At 35.8% G+C, this 21,290-nt stretch overlaps 1 protein-coding gene across 1 annotated transcript in view; it reads right to left on the reverse strand.

Annotated features, from left to right (window-relative positions):
- Positions 1–21,290, reverse strand: part of TRMT11 (tRNA methyltransferase 11 homolog) — a 58,051-nt gene that overhangs the window by 17,180 nt on the left and 19,581 nt on the right. The window contains 7 exon segments of the mRNA XM_082729899.1: positions 2,983–3,103; positions 11,043–11,174; positions 11,292–11,364; positions 13,219–13,383; positions 16,271–16,351; positions 18,142–18,157; positions 18,160–18,254. Coding sequence (XP_082586025.1) covers positions 2,983–3,103; positions 11,043–11,174; positions 11,292–11,364; positions 13,219–13,383; positions 16,271–16,351; positions 18,142–18,157; positions 18,160–18,254 — 683 coding nt within the window.

Below are 21,290 nucleotides of genomic sequence, written 5' to 3' on the forward strand. Positions count from 1 at the left end.
AGAAATGACAACAGGTCCCTACTTTGCCACTAAGAAATGACTGGTTCATTATGTGGCCCCATCAATTATTAGAGTCCTTTCTCTATATTTTCTTCTGAACAGTGTTTCAAAGCCATCATAAACATCATATGCTGGTGCTGGTACTATTTATGAAGGCCACAAAATAAAGAATGCTGATGTCATTCATTTTACTTTCTAATATCAAGATTTAGAACTATCAAATCGACAGGTACTATTTCTTTTTTTTACATGTATTACTCATGTGCCTGGCACATAAATGTTATTACTAACTCAAATGATTACATTAAGTGCTGCAATTTCTAAGAGCTGCAGTGTTACTAATTTAAATGATCAAATGCCTTACTTCCCTCAAAATATTAAAAAACAAACATATATATGATAAATAACTAATTGGAAGAGCATGAAAAAAGCATACTTTAACATGCAATAGAGGCCTCTTTTTCACTGTGATAGATGTTGGTAATTGTTACTGGCATGGACTTATCTGTGTCCCCCGCAAATTCATATACTAAAGCCTTAACCCCCAACCTGACTATATTTGGAGACTAAACCTTAAAGGAGATGATTAAAGTTAAATGAAATCGTAAGGGTGGGGCTCTAATCCAACAGGACAGAGAATATAGCAAGAAGGTAGCTGTCTGCAATTCAGCAAGATAGGTATCATCAGAAACCAAACTTGCTGGCACCTTGACCTTGGGACTTCCAGTCTCCACAACTGTAAGAAAATAAACTTGTTATTTAAGCCATTCAGTCTGTGGTATTCTGCAATAGCAGCCCAAACAGACTAATACTACAGTTAGTTAACTGAAAAAGTCAGTAAAAGCAGGAAAAACTGAAAACATTTTGTAAATACACTGAACATCTTAACTTTAAAAATTATATACTCGTTTATCAATCTTGTGATATAGAATCAGAACCTACAAAGATTTTCAGTTTTGGCTTCTGTAAAATGATGCAAGAACATAAAGATTCTTACAGCAAATCTGGGCAGAGAAACATAGATTGCACTAACTTTTTTTCAACCTTTTATCGTCATCTCATACATTCCGAGTCCAAGAGTCTTTCTTTGCAACTCACTTGATCCAATCTTTCTGAAGTAGTCCACTTAGCTCTTCTAGAAATGACAACTTTATTCTCACACTCACATTTCCCTGGTCTAACTAGTGTTTAGTTAGACTTCCTAATTACCATAACAAATACAACTGGCTTAACCAGTTCACAAAACAAACACAGCTGATTCATGGCACACAGACAATTCAGCTGGTAGAAACAGAAGTGTACAGATAGAGTAGAGATCAAGCAAGTCACTAGCTGGAAATACCTGACATGTTATAGGCATTAGTATTGGTGTTTTAGAAGAAAAATGGCCAGTACTAGTAAGTCAACTGGGTTTGAAATGCAGATTAGTTAAGAGGACTTCTATTGTATATACAAATAAATGTTGTCCATTCAAAAGTCACTGCAGAAGGCTGTCATTGTGTCAAACAACTTGGGAACCCCTCTTTTAGAATTTTTGGAGCTTCTTAATGTTTTAAACATTTAATGGTAGATCATCATTCTCAGGATAGGTTATTTCCAAAAAACAACAATTAAATGACATGTCTCCTATAAAATGTGAGCACCAAAGTCCAGTAACACAATTTGAAGAAAAGCAAGGTGTTACTATTCAGCAAAATAACTGTTCAATATTAATATATTTCTTTAAATGTAAATCTAAAGTTTCAAGGATATACAGAATAATTATGATATGAGTACAAGATGCCAGCCCAAGCATATCTATCATTTGAATATAAACTTGTTTTAAAAATGACAGACACTTACATTAATTCTATCACATAAATACATACACACCTACACAACCACCCCTAATTGAACGTGAACCAACTATTTAAATACATAAACAGCTTAAACTTTCAGAAATGCCCTGATATTGGAGCTTGATTACTGAAGAATGTTTATATTACATTGAATCTCATTTGGTAATGAAAAGGAGTCACTAAACTTTTTGCATAAAGAAGTAACATAATGAATACAGTGTTTTAGGAAGAGTCACTTAACAATTAAGAACTAGAGGTGTGAAAAATGGAAGAGAGAATTTAGGAGATGTTAGCACAAACCAGATATATGGTGATAAAATCTAAGTTAGAGACAGGTAGCAAATGAAATTAAAAGGACAAAAACAAGAAATACACAATAATATATTCAAAAAGCACTAAATAAATATTGGGTTTCACTACTGTGAAAGAATCCATGAGCTGTGAATTAGATGAAAAACATCAAATATGGAGATGAATCTGACTTCTGCTTACCCTAGAGATCAAAAACAAAGATGGAGCTCACTGAAGTTTACTTTGGAAAGCTGTGGTTGTCAGTCCAGACAAGTAAAGCCCAAGGAGCATTCTGTAGATTTAATTAAGCTCCATTATGAGGCATTATTCGTATAAATTCTGATCTGGATATGAAATAACAGATGTTTTGTTCTTCCCAAGAATAGTGTGTGTGTTTGTGTGTGTGTATCAGAGAAAGTGGGGCAAGAACATGTGTTGGGCCCTAACAGCAGCAAATTACTTTTTCCATTATATAAAGTGACATTTTCTCTTCAGAATAGTCTGTAATCAAGTAGGACTTGCCTTTGGAGAAAAATGGGTAACTAGTAGATTGCTAATTAGACAACGGTTGTTTAATTGTGTTGTTTGTTTATTTGTTTATTTGTTTGTCTTAAACTGCATTAGTGGCAAAGATGAGAAGTTAAATTTCCATTCTGCTATTCAACTTTTATAACCAACTCTTACCCTCTAAATTCCACCAAATACCGCAAACCTCCTGAACTTCTACCCCTTCCTGAATTTGGTAACTTTTTAAAGATCAAGGACTAACATTTTCAAACTCCATTACAAGAAAACTAAAAGAAATATATGGATTCTTCCAGAATTTTAGCCAAAAAATACTAGGATAATTTACCTCAAATTCCTTCACCTTTTCCATTGTTATCAAGCGCCTTGATGTGTGGCTGGAAAGCTTCTGCTCACAGTTGCTAATAAGCCTCAGGCAAGGGTGCCAGGGTACCATCTCTTCAGTGTATCTGAAGAAAGAACAGCTGACCTTTAGGCTCACATGCACATACCACACAGAATCATCACAGAATTGTCCAATGTAATATGGACTTCCCCCACTACATGCTGTTCCATTTTATTTCACACAGGCTAACTGTCCAGATAATCCATAAACAATCTGTATTTTTAAAAAGCAAAGAATTTGAATATTACCACATCCAAAAAAAGGAGTAAAGGTACAGGTAAATTCTTTTACCTGTAGACTAAGAATGCAAGTATGTTTTATGAAAAAATACCAAGTATTTAAACCACAAAAATACGAATCAATAACTCCATCCTAAAGCATCTCACAAGAGCACATTAGAAATATATTCTACAACAACCCCTTGACATTCATGAGGGACTGATTCATGTGGAAATTTTTATAAATTCCCAAAGAATAATGTCCACTCAGCATATACTTTCCCCATAATATGAAGTGTCCCTGCAAAATTTCAATGGCATCTTAAGACCTCTATTACTTTGTAAATACAGGACTAAAGTTATTTATAAGATTATTCAAATAATCTACCAATAAAATAAATACTTCATGGTCACCTTAACCACAATCATGAGCAGTGGTGACTGCTGCTATCCAGCACACATACTACGTGAATGGAGAGGAGGACACCTAGAAAGCAGGACAGTCAGGCTGCAGTAGCTCAGCATCTGACATCTGCTAGGTTGTTGGCATCAATCTTACCAAAAGACACAGGTGACAGATGAGGGGGAAATAGCTATGGAGCAGCATGCTGAAGAACAGCAGCGGAGGGGGCTCACCAGGTATAGGTGCCATTAAGAACACCACAGATTGCCCTTTTTAATTTCTCCTTTGCAAATGTTGATACCTTCCTAGATTGTCTCCACAAACATTTATCACATGGGAAATTTTAAAACTCTGGTCCAAACTGGGAAAGGTGCCAAACAGCACTTCCTGTAAAGGACTACTACCATTTCAGCTAGCCTGTTCCAATACGTCAACATGGTCTTCACTACCACTCTTTTACTGAGTTCTCTAGCCCCTCTGACCTTCAATGAAGTCTCCCTCATTACCTCAACCACATGCTCAAAACCTTCAACACTCACTTACCAAGCAACATTCATAATGCACTTCACTGTTTTATCAGTGGAAAGAATTCTCTTGAAGTCATCCTCTGCATCCTTTCTTAGGGCTTTCCAGTACTTAAAGACCATTTCAGTTTTCACCTGATCTAACAATTCTCTAATATTCACTATACAGTCAGGAAAGTTGAATTCTCGTAACATTAGCTGACATCAAATCTGGAATCTTTACACAAAGCATTTATGATATGAAGGAATACATTCTACACCATGGTTAACAGAAAGAAGATATAGCCTTGACTTTAAGCTAGAAAAAGCATGGTTTGTAGATTTCTGAAATAGTATTGTTTAAACTTAGTTATGTATCCTTTTTTTAAAGGGAAAAAATTCTTATTTCCTGACAGAGTGGACTTAAAGATTTGTACTAAAAGGTAACATAAAGATATATAAGTGAGATGTAAAGTCCATATGCTTATATAACTATAAAACCAAGACAAATTTACAAATCAAATCTGAAAGTACAAACCCAATGCAACTATACTTGATACTGATGACCCAAATGATGCTAAGCTGCTGAAACCGAGTCACCAGGCATTTGGCTTAAGAGCAGAAAAACATTTCTGTATTTTAATTACCTTTGCAGCTTGATCTTTTGAGGTTAAGCATGAAAGAACATCATTTGGGTCATCGTTATCATTAACAAGCTAGTTTTTAACCATTACCCTATTATACTAGAACCAATCAATTTAGCAGTATACCATACTCCCAAAACAACACGCTAAGAACTTAAAAGTATCAATTAACGATATATGTCCTAATATATTTCATACCAGCATACTGCAATGAATTTTTTACAAACTGTTAAATAGAAGCCATAAATCTGTTCCACGCCTGGGTCATTATGATAGTACAGTATGCTATTTTCACTTCGGTTTTATTACTATAGCCCTACAATCCAAACATCTATTTAAAACCTAAATCAGGAAACAACAGGAAAGTCCACAGAGATAGATAAGTGGCTGCCAGGGGCAGAAGTGGTGGTGACTGCTTATGTATATGGGGTTTCTTTAGGGGTGACAAAAATGTTCCAGAATTAGAAAGTGGTAATGGTTGCACAACTTTCATGGATATACTAAAAACCATGGAGTTTTAAACTTAAAAAGGTGACCTTCATGATATACAAATTATATTACATTATTTTTTAAAAAGCAAAACTAACTATGTGCATAGACCTCTAGCTTTACCATGAATCAATTTTGATACTCATTTTCCTGTGATTCTTCATGCCTCAAGCTACTTCCAAATAACACTAGAATTTCACCTCCCATTTGAGAAAAGATTTTGCACTGATTAGAGCACTCACTGAAAACAGGTCAAGGGATCACTTTTTCTTGTTTCCTTGCTAAAAGAAAGGAAATGCAACTAATGAATCACTGAACACTACATCAAAAACTAATGACGTACTATATGGTGGCTAACTGAACATAACACCACCAAAAAACCATGTTCCCTTCACTGCTCTGAGCCACTCCAAAATTCATTTTACTAAAGTTTATCCCCTATGTAAATCAAACCATCACAGCACTCCTTAAACTTACACAGTGAGGTATGTTAATTATTTCTCAATAAAATTGGGGGGAAAATACCCCCCCCACATCCTGCGCTGGGGCATACTTTATTAAGCTTCTTTACTTTGTCAATGTTTTTAACACAAGCAGTAGCAATGGGATTTCTATTAAAGAACATCTTTCACAAAGAAATGCAGTTTCTAATCACCTCAAGAGAGTAATCTGGGGGCGCCTGGGTGGCTCAGTGGGTTAAGCCGCTGCCTTCGGCTCAGGTCATGATCTCAGGGTCCTGGGATCGAGTCCCGCATCGGGCTCTCTGCTCAGCAGGGAGCCTGCTTCCCTTCCTCTCTCTCTACCTGCCTCTCCGTCTACTTGTGATTTCTCTCTGTCAAATAAATAAATAAAATCTTTAAAAAATAATAATAAATAAATAAATAAATAAATTGCCAAAAAGAAAATCCTTTTTCAATGATCAGCTCCAATGATTCTTCACAAATAACTTAAGCTTTTAGGTAGTACTTTACTTGTATTATGTCTTATAGTTTTCAAAATGCCCTGGGTTTAAAGAATAATACCTGAACTTGATTATAATACGTAATTCTTATTTACTTTTAAGATTTTATTTATTTGAGAGAGAGGGAGGGAAGGAAGGAAGGGGAGAGAGCAAGAGCACAAGCACATCGTTGGGGATTGGGCAGGGCAGAGGGAGAGGGAATAACAGAAGCTCCCTGTTGAGCAGGGAGCCCAATGCAGGGCTCAATCCAGGGACTCTGGGATAATGACCTGAGCCAAAGGCAAACACTTAACTGAGCCACCCAGGAGCCCCTGTAATTCTTATTGTTAAACTTGAATCACATAACAGAATTTGGTTGAATACATGAATTCAGTATTAGGACTAAAAACCTGTATTCACTACACCAAAAGTAAAAAAAGTTTTAAAATTGAACTGTGCTAATATATAATTTTAAAATGAAATCTTTATTCTTAGTTCAATAAAAAGCCATATTTTTAATACAATATAATCAAACTAATTCTAAATTGTTTAATTCGGAAGCAAGAAAATTATTCCAAACTTCTGCAGATGATTTTGGTCTTAAATTCCTAATAATTTTGTGCTATTTTAAAAGAACAAAGATTTTATATGGCATACAATACAGAAGTAAAAATAATTCATTTCCTGACAAACACACGACAAACTAAGCTCATTAATAAGTTAACAGTAGTAGGGGCGCCTGGGTGGCTCAGTGGTTAAGCCGCTGCCTTCGGCTTGGGTCATGATCCCAGAGTCCTGGGATCGAGCCCCGCATCGGGCTCTCTGCTCCGCAGGGAGCCTGCGTCCTCCTCTCTCTCTCTGCCTGCCTCTCTGCCTACTTGTGATCTCTGTCTGTCAAATAAATAAATAAAATCTTTAAATTAAAAAAAAAAAAATAAGTTAACAGTAGTAATAATAATTCATTAGTAAGATCACCTTAGGTTAAAGGGAAGGAGATTATCTTCCTAATCAGCCTGAGGTGACCTCTGAAAATGGTTTGCTACTCCCTTGACCCAGAAAACCCCCAAAATCATTCAAATCAAGAGGTTCAAATCTTCGTGTTCACTTTAAGAACACACATGAAACTATCCAGGCCATCAGGGGTATGCAGATCTGAAAAGCCACCAACTATCTGAAGGATGTCACACTGCAGAAGCCATGTGCCATTCTGTCGCTACAATGGCAGAGGTGGTTAAGTGTGCCCAGGTCAAACAGCTGTTGGCCCCAAAGAATGCTGAATTTTTACTGCACATGCTTACAAATGCAGACAATAATGCCGAATTTATGGATTTGGATGTAGACTTTCTGGTTATTAAGCGCCTCCAGGTGAACAGCCCCCAAGATGTGACGACATACAACTTACAGCGCTCATGCTTGGATTAACCCGTATGTGAGCTCTCCTGCCTCAGTAAGATGATCCTTACTGAAAGAGTAGACTGTTTCTAAACCAGAAGAGGAGGTTGCACAGAAGATAAAGATATCCCAGAGGAAACTGGAGAAACAAACTTATTACTAGGAGTATATTCTGCATAAAATACATGGAAATAAAGTTATTTTTTAAAAAGCAAGAAGGATAAACAGAAGTCTAGTAATGAACATCAAAGGATGTGGACATAATTTTCTTCAGGGATGAAGTTAGGGAAGTAAAGAACATAGTCTTCCCATGTGTGCATCAGCCACATACCTGAACAAAGTCTTTCCCTTGAAAAACAGCTAAGGTAAAAAAAAGTGATAAAAATATGTATCCGTTTTCTACTCTTAAAATATTCCTCTGATAATATGCATGTGGAAATTTTCCCTTGTTGCAAATTATTAAAATCAAGAAGTCATAAAAAAAATCCAGTGTTCATTTTGTAAGATCTTTAGAAATATTAAAAATACTTTAAAGTACCTCCAATTTAATTTTGTATAAAGAGAAAGGAAAAGACAAAAGAACTACAAAAGATATTCTAAAGTACATTCAACTCCAATTATAACTGAATAATAAAGTACAAAATAGTGGACAGTCAGAAACGCCAAAAAATAAGAAGTATACCAAAACTATGGGGACATTTCAAAATGACAGAGGAACCACCTCAAAGTGACTCCCACTGATCAAATCTGAGATAATCTAAGCAACAAAATAGGGATAGTAATGAATTATAACCCAATGAATAACATAAGCACCCATGATTCCATAGCAAAATAAATTAATAAATTTGTAAACAAATGGGGGATGAAGGGAAAACTCTTCCTTATAGTTAGATGCCAACTTATAAATGCAGAAGGAATGATGGAACGGAAAAGTCATCATTGTAGTGGCTGTCAACAATGGAGTTGTCACTGTGAAGAGGGATTTGATGAAGAACAAGATCTTGATATAATCTTGGGATATCTCCCCCATGAAATACTAATCAGAGGAGAAAATGATGGCTCACAGTGGAGAACCCTGAGAGAACAAAATAATCAGATGATCAAATCAAAGATCTCTAGTAGGGATTAACTCCATATGCCCTCCAATGCAACGTACAAAAACACAGTATAATTTGTGTGGTGTTCCTACCAAGGGCACTACCTGAATCTGGTCAAAAAAGAAACATCAATTCTCCCTCTGCCCCACCCTGCCATGTCTCTTTCTTTCTAAAAAAAAAAAACACCACCACCAGTTGGACCCTCGTTGAGGGCCAACCTTTAATATAAGCCATATACTCTACAAAACTGTCAAGGATACAAAAGATAAGAAAAAATGGGGATATATTCTAGACTGGAAAAAAATGACTTGATGGCTTAACAAAGCCCATTTTCTCAGATGGACTGCAACTGGTAAAATTTGAATAGGGTCCATAAAATGGACCAGTGTTATCAATGCTGATTTCCAAACTTGGAGGGCTGACTGTGGTTTCACAAGAATGTCCTTGTTTCTGAGAAATACAATGAAGTATGTAGGGGTCATAGGACATCATTATCTGCAACTTCACAAATCACTCCAAAAAAGAAGAATGATAATGAATATGTGACTAGTGTAATGGGTGAGGAAAGAAGAATTAATAGGTGTACATTAGTAGTTGGAAAAGTCTGGATGAGGAGAGTTTTTTATGTTACATTTGAAACTTTTATGTAAGTCTGAGATTATCTCAAAATAAAATTTTTAAAAATTTAGTCCTGAAACTTAAATTAAAATGGGAAGCTTTTCTCTCGATAATAAATAAATAAATCTTAATTTAAAAAAAAAAAAAAAGTGGGGGGCCAATGGGTGGCTCAGTTAGTTGAGTGTCTGACTCTTGGTTTCAGCTCAGTGATCCTGGGGTCATGGGACCCAGCCCTGCATCCTGCTCCAAGCTCAGCGGGGAGTCTGCTTGGGATTCTCTCCCTTCCTCCCTTACCCCTCCCTGACTCTGCATGCAGGCTTTCTCTCCCAGATAAATAAATCTTTTAAAAAACTGCTGCTAGAATTCAGCTTATCTAAGGCAGGAACCATTCTGTATAGAAACAAACAAAAGTGATTTTCTCCAAAAATACTAGTAAAACTCCATCTATTGCTTCCCATACCAAGCACATGAGATCTGGTAGACTGTTGAATTAAGCAAACATAGCCACAGGAATAAGGAAACCAGTTAGCTTAGCTAGCTATTAACTATAGACTAGTCAATTCACTCCTTGGAATTTTCCTTATTTCTAAATTGAAAAGATTACATGAGATTATGACTGGAAGCAAAACAGAAGGCCAGCATTAAGGGGTCTGGACATGAACGTGTACAGTGTACAGTCTTATCAGCTGATAACTAAAAATGTGATAAAGTCAGTCCACAGTAACCTCCAATACAACATTTTTAAAACAAAAAACAGCACAGCTTCCAACTGCTGAGGACCATCTGCCACATTGAAAAGACAGACAAGTTAACACTGTTCTAAAATGCTTTCTGTACAATTACGTATAGTAAACATAAGAACTAAAATAATTTTTTCAAAAGATTACTATGGCAGATTAGAGAAACAGCCAAATTTTGAGCTTGATATTAAATTATCTTTCAAATTTAAAGATTCTGTCTTATTCAAGACATCATTTGCTCCATTGTTGATGTACACAGCTCTGTTTATAATTAATAGTTACTGAATAATAAAACCCAAACCAATCATGTGGAACATAATCAAAGCTTTAAATATAAGCACAGCTTTTATTTCAGTGTTAGCTTTTAAAAAAGATTTACTGCATTTAAGGCCATCATAATAGCCAATATATATTAAAGCTAGCTTGTGGCAGATGAATCCCTCAAATAAGTTGTTAAAAATTACCTATGTTTGTGGCCTAACAAAACAGTTACCAGCAGCTATGATATATCAGACCCTGAGCTAATGACGGTACACAACTAGGTTTGGCAAACTTTCCCTCTAAAGGACCAGACAGTAAATATTTTAGCCTTAGTGGGCCACATATATTTCTGTCACATGTTCTTTGCTTTTTTTCTTTTTTAACTACTCTTTAAAAATGTAAAAACCCATTTTAGTTCAACCCATCTTAATTCAAATGCCTTATAAAAACAGGTGAGGACCATATCTGGCCGACAGGCTATAGTTTGCCAACTCCTGACGTAAAATGAAAAGGTCAAAGCAATTCAATCAGTAAGAGGAAGGGGACTGTTTTATACACATATGTAGGTAAACAAAGACGATTATAAACATTAAACACAAAGATATTTACTCTAAATCCAATTAAAAATAGGGGGAAAATGTTATATAAATACCATAACAAAAGTGAAATTAAAAATAAAATTATTTAGCATTACATACTCTGGTGTATACACTGGTAACCAATAGACTAGTCTTCCACCTAATACGAGGGTCTCAGCTGCGAAGTTTAACAAGTCAAAAAACATATCACTCAGATGATAACTCAAGGAAACAGGAACATGGCTTTCTGGGCTAGAAAAAGAAAACAATTTCAAAATCCATGAAAGACCTTAAGACTGTTAAACTTAGCTAATTAAAAACAGTAACATGCTTCTTCTCAAAATAGTATCATATTAAACTTTTACTTACCATTTTTCCATCCCCTTCGGTATTTCCTTCTGAGAACCTGTTTTTCTCGTAGATTCTCTGATACCATAGGGAGCTAGACAGAAAACACAAATAACATGGATAGTCAAAAGTCACCTAATCACCAGTTAGGCATAGATGGATATCATGGGCCTCCAGATGGGACACTCAGAGAGAAACACATCACCACCTATGGAATATTCCAAGCAAGAACACGTAACACAAGAACATTATATTTAAAACACTGGAAGGGACAGCAGGCCACTGTCTTCTTCAAAAATGTCAATGTCTTATAAAAAGAGAAAGGCTGTGACAGTGTGACAACTAAAAGAGGCCTAAAAGAGATATTACCAAATGCAATACCTGATACCTGGTTGGATACTATCCCAGACAGAAAAGCAAAGAAATAAATAAAGGGATATTACTGGGTGACAACAAAAGTAGGTGACAAAATAAAATTCAATAATTGCACTGACTTATTGAAACGGATAACTATACTCTGGCTACCTAAGAGACTATTCCTACTCTTAGGAAATACACAGTGAGGTATGGGGTAAAAGCCTACAGTGCAGCCAACTCACTTTCAACGGATTAAAAAAAGTTACATACTGGGGCACCTGGGTGGCTCAGTGGGTTAAAGCCTCTGCTTTCAGCTTGGGTCATGATCCCAGGGTCCTGGGATCGAGCCCCGCATCGGGCTCTTTGCTCAGCAGGGAGCCTGCTTCCTCCTCTCTCTCTGTCTGCCTCTCTGCCTACTTGTGATCTCTGTCTGTCAAATAAATAAATAAATCTTTAAAAAAAAAAAAGTTACATACTTTATATAAATACACAAACAGAATGAGAACAAACAATAAGTTAGATTCTAAGTAAAAAGTTACCCAATTTTTATAAAGCAGATTCATACTAACAGTGTAATGCCTTGGTAATTTTTCTCTTGTTAGATCTAGGAGCACCTAAGTTACCAAAGAATTGAAGGGAGCGGAGACAGAAGAGTAGAGATACCCTTGCTACTATTTACAGATTTATTTATTGCAAAATATGGTAGAAAAAGGCCAGTCTATTCTTAGATAGTATGTCTGCAAAGCCCAGAACTCATGAGGCACAGGAAAACAAGTTCTTATTCACATTCCTGAAGCGCAGTGGGTTCACAAGCCTAGTGGCTCACAAAATTCCAAATTTCTTGTAACTCTAGAAGAGAAGTCAGTCAAAACATGTGCTACAAAAACAAAACAAAACAAAACACCAAAGCTTACACATGGAGAATCACGTTTTATCTAAAACTCTTTTCTTTGGGGGGGAAAAAAAACCTCTTTTCCTTTGGGGCATCTGGGTAGCACAGCTGGCTGAGCATCTGACTCCTGGTTTCGGCTCAGGTCATGATCTCATGGTTGTGGGACTGAGCCCCACACTGGGCTCCATGTTCAGTGAGTAATCAGTCTGAAGATTCTCTCCCTCTGCCCCTCCCCCAACTCAGGGGGGGGGGGTAAGGCACATGATCTCTCTCTCTCTCTCTCAAATAAACAAATCTTAAAAAAAAAAAATCAAAAAATAAAACTCTCTTCTTTGACACCTAACACTCTAATTGCAAATGACATTTTGGCTCCAGTTGGTATACTAATAATCAATTACAGTCAAAATTTTAAAATAAATATATGCTCCAAAAAATAAACTGAAGTGAAAAAAGGAAAGACAAGTCAATACATATTATTTAAAAAACCAAAATAGTAAACGCTTAACTACATAGTTAAATTGGTATACTGCCTTATATTCACAGTTTTTTCCTTCTCACTATGTGAAGAAGACAGGGGCGGCAGGAGGAGAATACTAGTACAAGCTGATATTTTCTATGTGTTGATACATTTTCTACTTCAAATGTAAATGACTTTAGGAAACTAATCCTACTCCTACTTTTTTATAAAAATAAACTTACGATCAGTGATGATTGCATCAAAATATGTGCCCTTCCTCCAGGAAGGTTTAGACGCATCTGAAACCAGGACATCGAGGTAATACTTCTCTAAACCATACTGACAAAGATTTGCCCTAATGTTTTCATCTGGTCCTCTCCACTTTTGGTTTTTCCTACTAGCCTTTCCTAAAGGGAAAGAAAAAAGAATACAGAAACTACAAATCAAATAGAGCATTCTTATTTCTTATCGTTTAGCTAAAATAATGTTTAACTCATCTAAACCTACCTTTACTCAAATAAAACTTGCTTTCACTTAAAATCCTAACTTTATTTACATAAAGTTATTTTTATTTCAACTTACTACAAAAATGTATTTTGGCCAGTAAAATGTACTGTCTAACTGATCTTTTTCTATCACCTTTCAAGTAAAACTGCCTTAAACACTTATTAAATACTTACTGAATTGAAAGCATATACAAGTAAGATACAAAGCTCTATTGAGCATGGGCCCTTATAAATGAAACAGAAATGAAGAGAGCTAACTTGAGAAATGAAGGAATGCTATGACCATGGAGCTCTTGCAGAGACATTACAGATGAAAAGTTAAAGTGGAGGTTGAAGGAAGAAATTCAAAAGTTCTAGTATTAGGAGACACAAGTGGATGATGATACTGTGGATTGATTAAGATCGGAGAAACCAGCGTAGCTGGGTGGTTCAGTTGGTTAAGCATCCAACTCTTTTTTTTTTTTTTTTTGACAGAGAGATACAGAGAGAATACAAGCAGAAAGAGCAGCAAGCAGAATCAGAGAGAGAGGCAGGTTCTCCATTGAGCTGGGAGCCTGATGTGGGGCTTGATTCCAGGACCCTAGGATCATGACCTAAGCAAAAGGCAGCCATGTAACCAACTGAGTCACCCAGGTGCCTCTAGGATCCAACTCTTGATTTCAGCTCAGGTCATGATCTCAGGGACATGAAACTGAGCCCACCACTGGTCTCCATGCTTGGCATGGAGCCTGCTTAAGATTCTCCCTCTCCCTCTCCCCTTGCCCCATCTGCCTCCTCTCAAAAATAAATAAATAAATAAATAAATTTTAAAAAGAGGAAAAACAAGCTTAGGGGAAAAAAATGAGATTTGAGATGTACTGATCATGCTTGTCAGCTACCCACAGAACATTCAGAAAGAACTATTCAGTGGGTAGTTGGAAGCCAGAATAAATACACTGAGGAGATTATCAGTATATGCACTTATCTTAAAACCTTAAGAATGAATGACATTTTTTATTAACCTAGGTGGCAGTTATGTGTTTGTTCTATAATTATTCTATTTTTATACACCCTTCTGTATCTTGATCTACTTTACAATAAAAACAAAACTTAAAAAATCAAAAGGAGAAGAATGGCATGACTCTGCATAGAATGTGTTGTGAGAGGAAAAGTGGTCAAAGAGAGAAGCCCAGAGAAAGCAACATGTTAACACAGGTCAAAGAAATCCACAGGGCCTTAAGAAGACAGAGGTGGAACAACCAAAGAAGTAGAAGTACCACCCAATGAGGCCACGGTCCAGGAAACCAAGGGAGGCTTTATGAAGGTCAACACTGCCAAATGCTAAGATCTGTAGCCCTAGTGAGAGTTTTCAGCAGGCGTGAAAGCTAGAAAACAATGGACAGAAGACTGAGAAATGAAGAAGAGGAGACGGCAAGTAAATACTAGTTTTCAAGATGCACTTTGGCAAAAGGAAGAGGAAAACAAAGTGGCCATTAGAGGGCCCCGACAGGACTGATAGGAAAGGTTTTATATTTTTAAAATGGGAAACTTTGAGAATATTTGAGAGTACAGAAAGAAATTATAAGCACATGAAACAGAGTGCATAATTAAGAACATCCTGGGTAAGCTCTGAGAAAATTCTACCTCAATGAGAATTCTGCTCAAGTAGACTGAAAGGTTATAATGTAACTTTTATAAATAAGAATTCTAATAAATTATATAGGACAATCTCCTTAAAGCAAACATGACTTCTACTAAAAGCAAACTGGAATAATTCTTCTTAGCACTTTGTCTGCCCTAACATATCACCAAGAATATCTTTTCTGGTAAGCCCATTTAGGTGAACTTGATAAAATATAACCAGTTCTCCTTATGATAAATATTACTAAATTCCTTAGAGTCAAGGTAGGAAAAAAGAGGGTCATCAAGCACAATATGTCAAATTGTTTCAAAAAAGAGAAAAAGAAAAAAAAAGGAGTATAATAAATTCTCACCAATACAGTAACTTGGGAAAAACTGGACAGTAAAAAGAAAAAGGGTGTTTAAAAGGCTGATTCTAGTTACAATAATGGAATACCACCATAAACAGAATTTCAAAATCATCAATGAAACTGACATTTTTATTACCATTCAGGTATATGAGAATACTTTCTTCAGTATAATTCAGTTCCAACCAACCATGTATCATTAGCAAAGCATCTAGATTTTAAAATAGTTTCCAAAACTGCCTCAAAAGCAAGCAAATGTTTGTCTTGAGTTAACCTGAATCCAATGCAGAATCTTCTAAGTTACTGTCATGTCAACCACTTCAAAGATATTTTGGTTGGTTATGGAATTAAAACCAATAGAGTACTCAAGGACTAGCAATTAATCCAGTATTCATGCAAGAGTATGATTATGAATAAAAAACGGTGATAATCTTTAAATAGAAACCGTATGTGTTTATTAACATGGACATGCTAATTAGAAGATGGCTAGTCTCTCTCCTACCTCCTTCCCAAGCCTAAAGTTCACAACCTTAGAGTTTTCCAACTTTTTAAAAATCTCTTACTAAGACAGTGAGGAGAGCTTTTTCTTTTTCATCTTTGTTATCCCCCACAAGATTGCTTTGCACATACTGAATCACTTCATAAAAAGCAGATATCCAACAAAATTTTATCATTTGTAAGAATAAGTAAAACTACATTATACCACAACTCTGTATCTTAACACGAGATAGATGCATAATGCCATATAAACCCATTTAATTACTTTGAAAGCACATCTGATACAAAAACAAAGCCTGTAACAGTCCAGAACCTCTACTCACCTAAGCCATGAACTGTATTGTAGTCTATGTCTGTCCCATATACATAAGCACCAAAATGAGCAGATGCTATCAGAAGGCCACCTGAAAATCACACAGTTATAGTCTGTTAACCAGAAAGTCCCAGACTCTTATCTCTTATTTAGTCTGATCCAAAGTCTTAAAAAATAGCTGTAGGCAGAGTACCGAAGAATAACACTGGTCCTGACCATATTTTAGAAGCCTCAGAATTAAACACTAAATTGTGCTCACTATACTGGTCACAATGTAAGGAGTTAATGTATGTACTGTCATCATTACTTTGAACATACTGCTTAGGGAAAATTTTTTTTTAATTAAAATAATGTATATTTTAGGGGCACGTGGGTGGCTCAGTTGGTTAAGCGACTGCCTTCGGCTCAGCTCATGATCCCAGGGTCCTGGGATCAAGTTCCACATTGGGAACCCTGCTCAGCAGGGAGTATGCTTCTCCCTCTGTCTGTCCTTCCCCCCTTCAAATAAATAAATAAAATCTTTTAAAAAATAGTTTAGGGGAGCCTGGGTGGTCAGTGGGTTAAGCCTCTGCCTTCGGCTCAGGTCATGATCTCAGCATCCTGGGATCGAGCCCCGCATCGGGCTGTCTGCTCAGCAGGGAGCCTGCTTCCTCCTCTCTCTCTCTCTCTGCCTGCCTCTCTGCCTACTTGTGATCTCTCTGTCTGTCAAATAAATAAATAAAAATTTTTTTTAAAAAGTTAAAAAAATAAATAAAATAATGTACATTTAGACATTTCCATCTGATTTTGAGAGGTCTATACAAAGCATCTTGCTCCTTACTTACAAACAAGAATATAAAACTGCTATATAAAAGAGTTAGCAATAAATAAATTCTGACAACTAGGCTCAATTCCCATGGAAGCCTGAGTTTCAAATAACCTAAGGGGGTATAATTAATATTTAAGATGTTAATCCCCATAAAAATTAAAATATTAGTACAATAAACAGTTATTCCTGTAACCAGTGAAGCAATTACCTCATTTTAAACTGTAAATATGAATTTCTGAATAACTATCATCAAGCATACACAAAAATAACAACAAAAATTACAATACAATGACTTCTCTTTTTACTTAGTGCTGTGATCAAAGTAAAAACAAAAGTTCCAATACAATCTGACTGGACTAAGTAACTTGGTAGCTGTGCCTAGCTCACATACAAAGAAAAATCCTAATAAAGATTTGAAAATTAATGAAACATTTTAAAATAAAAGGTAATATTTTTAAATTGTTTAAGGGGGAAAAATCAGTTATTTTAATAACCGTGCTCTCCACTGAATTTTACTTTTTTTCCATCATCCAAATTAAAAATTCCTAATAGCTATACCGCACCGTAGAAAGGTCTGTCAAATGGACATCAGAAATATATTCCTAAACTATGCACAGACTCAGACAGGGAAAATAATTACGTATTTTCCCTTATATCCTTTCCAAAGGTAATTTCTATAATTAAGATGGGTAGTGCCTCCAGAGGGTCAAGATCTGTAAATTAATGGTGTTCCTTCCATAGCCATTTAAAACACAGTCCGGGAACAGGCACTTCAATAAATAGACTTTGCTTGTGAAAAATACTGTAACTACTACTACGAGACCCCAAGAAGAAGAGAATGGAGAACTAAAAAAAGTATAGCAGTAACCAAAACCTAAGTTCCTTCATACTAAATATAAGGAGTATTTGTGCAAGAGGGAAGCTAAGTAAGACCTCATTAGTCTTGTTCTATAAATGGAACCATCCATATTTAGGAAAGATACTGTATTGTGAAGAACTGGAATACTCACAAAATCACTTCACCCGAATTACGAGGAATTACTACAATTCTGCCAATTAAGGCAGATACTCACCTAGAAGAACTAGTTGTCAAGGGGAACAGAAAAGCTTTCCTGTGCTTCCTTAAACAGAACCTTATCCATTTGGTTAGAGTGAGTTTTGAGAAGACCCAATTTAGAGTACACTGCTGAAAGGAGATGAATAATGTGTTAGACTACATCTGTTAGTTAACTTTGTGCTCTTTAAGCTTTCAAAGTTTTAAATAAAGTTATTATAAATTAGCTTCTCTAAACTGGTCACTGGGTAATCGCTGTTAATCATCTCATCGTTTTCTCAATTAAATTGAAGCACTTTTTACATTTAGTTATACCTTAGTTGGAATTTCCCTGAACCTTCTGGTGGAAGAAGGGGTGATAAAGGAGGGGTGAAGTGATGAGGGGGAGGTAATGTGACTCACCCAATTTCTTATGCTACCAAGTATACAAATACCAAAAACTCAGTCTTCTAATTTCTCCTTTCTTAAATAGTAACCACTTTAAGGTTAGGGCAATATCTTATTGGCAAAAGGACATAATAAGTGAAATTTATTTATAATACAGAAACTATTTTACAATTTTCATATTAGAGATTTAAGTGAAAAGCCTTACAAAAGTGCAGAATTGAGAGACTGGGCTTTAGTTTTGCTGAAAGGAAAGGAGAAAAGAAGGAAAAATGGAATACTACTGTATCTACTTTATCCTTTTTCAAAATGAACTCAGGTAAGTTACACTAGCAGCCTGAGCAAAAGGATATTGCTAGAAAATAGAAATTTTACCAGATAAACTATGAAACTCAAGAAAAGGAGACTATAAAGAGTTGTGGACAAAAATGGGAATGACCCAGAGACTAATCCACAGACCTACAGAGATCAATTACCTCTCTCCTAATTGTCCCTTTTACTCTCCCATAGTTTCCTCCCAGGACCAGGGCCGTCAGTTTCTCAACACCTGTCATATGCATCTATCATTCTGCAATGATAAAATTCAAAAGGAGTTGTACTCCACTCCTTACACTATGGCTCATTTGAAGGTAGAAGCAGCCAAGGAGTGCACAATGGTCTCCTGGGTATACTCTCAATTAGTAAAATAGCTGAATCACTTGAGAGAGGGGAAGGAGAAAAGTATCTAAGGACCTCTGTCATAAAATCATAGCACAGCTACCTACAGCAACTGGCTGGGTGTCTACCTGTACCAGCTATTTTCATTATAACCAATGAATTAGATGTTTACAATTTTAACCCTCAATTTCCTTGCCTGCTGTCACAATTTGCCAACAGTTGCAAATTATGAATACCTTGGAAATCAGTCAAAGAAGGGACTGATGTTCATGGCCAAAATGTTCATCATGATCATTCAATACTGGCTATATCTAACATCTTTTACCAGAAAGGCATCTAAGTTCCTAACAAAATAATAATTTAAAAATAATAATGATAACCATTATAGTCTACTGAAAGCCTACCATGTGTCAGGCAACTTCTTAAGAATTTCATATACATGTATTACCTTACTTAATCCTCACAATATATTAATATTACCATTTTATTAATGATGGAACTGAGGCCCAGACAAGTTGAGAACATTGCCCTAAGTGATATAATAACTAATAGATTAAGGATTTAAAACTCATTCTATTTGCTCTTTTCTCTATACCATTTTCTCTCCTTTGGGGTCAGCACCAATTAAAACAAATATACACTTAGCATTCCAGTTAGATAAAAGTAAAATCTGTTATTAAATTAAGTAAAGCTGCACACTCAATTAGTAAGAGTTGTATACCATTCACAACTCTTGTATATCACAGGTGGGCCTGTACCATTATAGGTATTCCACATATCATGCTCATCAATCCTTGCTCATATTAGAGCAACAGGACTTCCTAACTACCAAAAGCTAGCCCAATGAGAAGTATCTTCTCCCTCGGAAAAAAAATGGGAGATACGCAACTTTAAAAAAAAAAAATTATTAAAATGAGGGGCTCCTGGGTGGCTCACTGGGTTATACCTCTGCCTTCGGCTCAGGTCATGATCCCAGGGTCCTGGGATCAAGCCCCACATCGGGCTCTCTGCTCAGCAGGGAGCCTGCTTCCTCCTCTCTCTCTGCCTACTTCTGATCTCTGTCTGTCAAGTAAATAAATAAAATCTTTAAAAAAAAATTATTAAAATGAAAAGCAACATACTCACTAAAATGGAAAGGAAAGTATGTTTCTACAACTTATAATGTCATTCTAGACAACAATATCACACTGTCTCAAGAAAAAGGAAAGGCATTTAGGCAGGGAAAGATTATATCTCTCCTTTTGGTTTCCCAGAAGCTTTCTACTCTATCCTATAACCTTGAGAAAATCACAGGTTATGAGAAGTCAGTGGATAAAACATTTGGGAAACAAATATATTTCAATTTTGTGCCTTTAAAATGGAAAAGGATTGGATCCACTTGGCTTTGTTTTTAAATATTAGAAAAGAAAACAAGGAAAAAATACTATCAAAAATATTTGTGAAAAACTATGGCCATGGAGGAGGGAACAGGGTTAGTATTTCCCCAATCCTTCAGAAGGTACTACCCATCAGTGAGACAAAAAGCCCAAGAAAAAGGACAAACTATACTTAAGAATTGTGTCTATTCACAATTACATCACCAATTTCAAAACAAAAGCACCAAAAACTAGATTCTAAAGCTATGCTTAAATTACAAACACAAATTTAAAAAAATATATTTTAGCAGCATCTTTGCAAAGATCTTCCTCTTTGTAATTTTCAATTCATTGTCCTATGTAAACAGTGACAGACCAAGATGTACTACCCATTCTAAGGAGCTGCTCTAAAGCAAATTAGGGGCAGGTCTCCTTGCCCCTTACTCACATTGAAGGTAATCAATATTTTGATTGCTGTGGCAGAAATTAGCATTTCATAATATACCCAACCTCATAGACATCAAGGGAAATAAATTTTACCTATACTAAGAGCTCTATTTTTAGACTTTATAGTATTATCTACATGTATGCATACATATTAAGCATTATGTACATCTATGTATGTCAAAGAATTCTCACTTCCCAGAAAAAAGTTTTTAAAGTCCAAGAACAAATTAAAGATTAATAAAAGGTTTAGCATTTGGAAAAAAAAAGAAATTTATAGATCCATTCCTCACAGCATATAAGAAAAACTCCAAATAGATCAGAGACC

The sequence above is a fragment of the Mustela nivalis genome (assembly GCF_964662115.1).
Source record: "Mustela nivalis genome assembly, chromosome: 5".
Classification (NCBI taxonomy): domain Eukaryota; kingdom Metazoa; phylum Chordata; class Mammalia; order Carnivora; family Mustelidae; genus Mustela; species Mustela nivalis.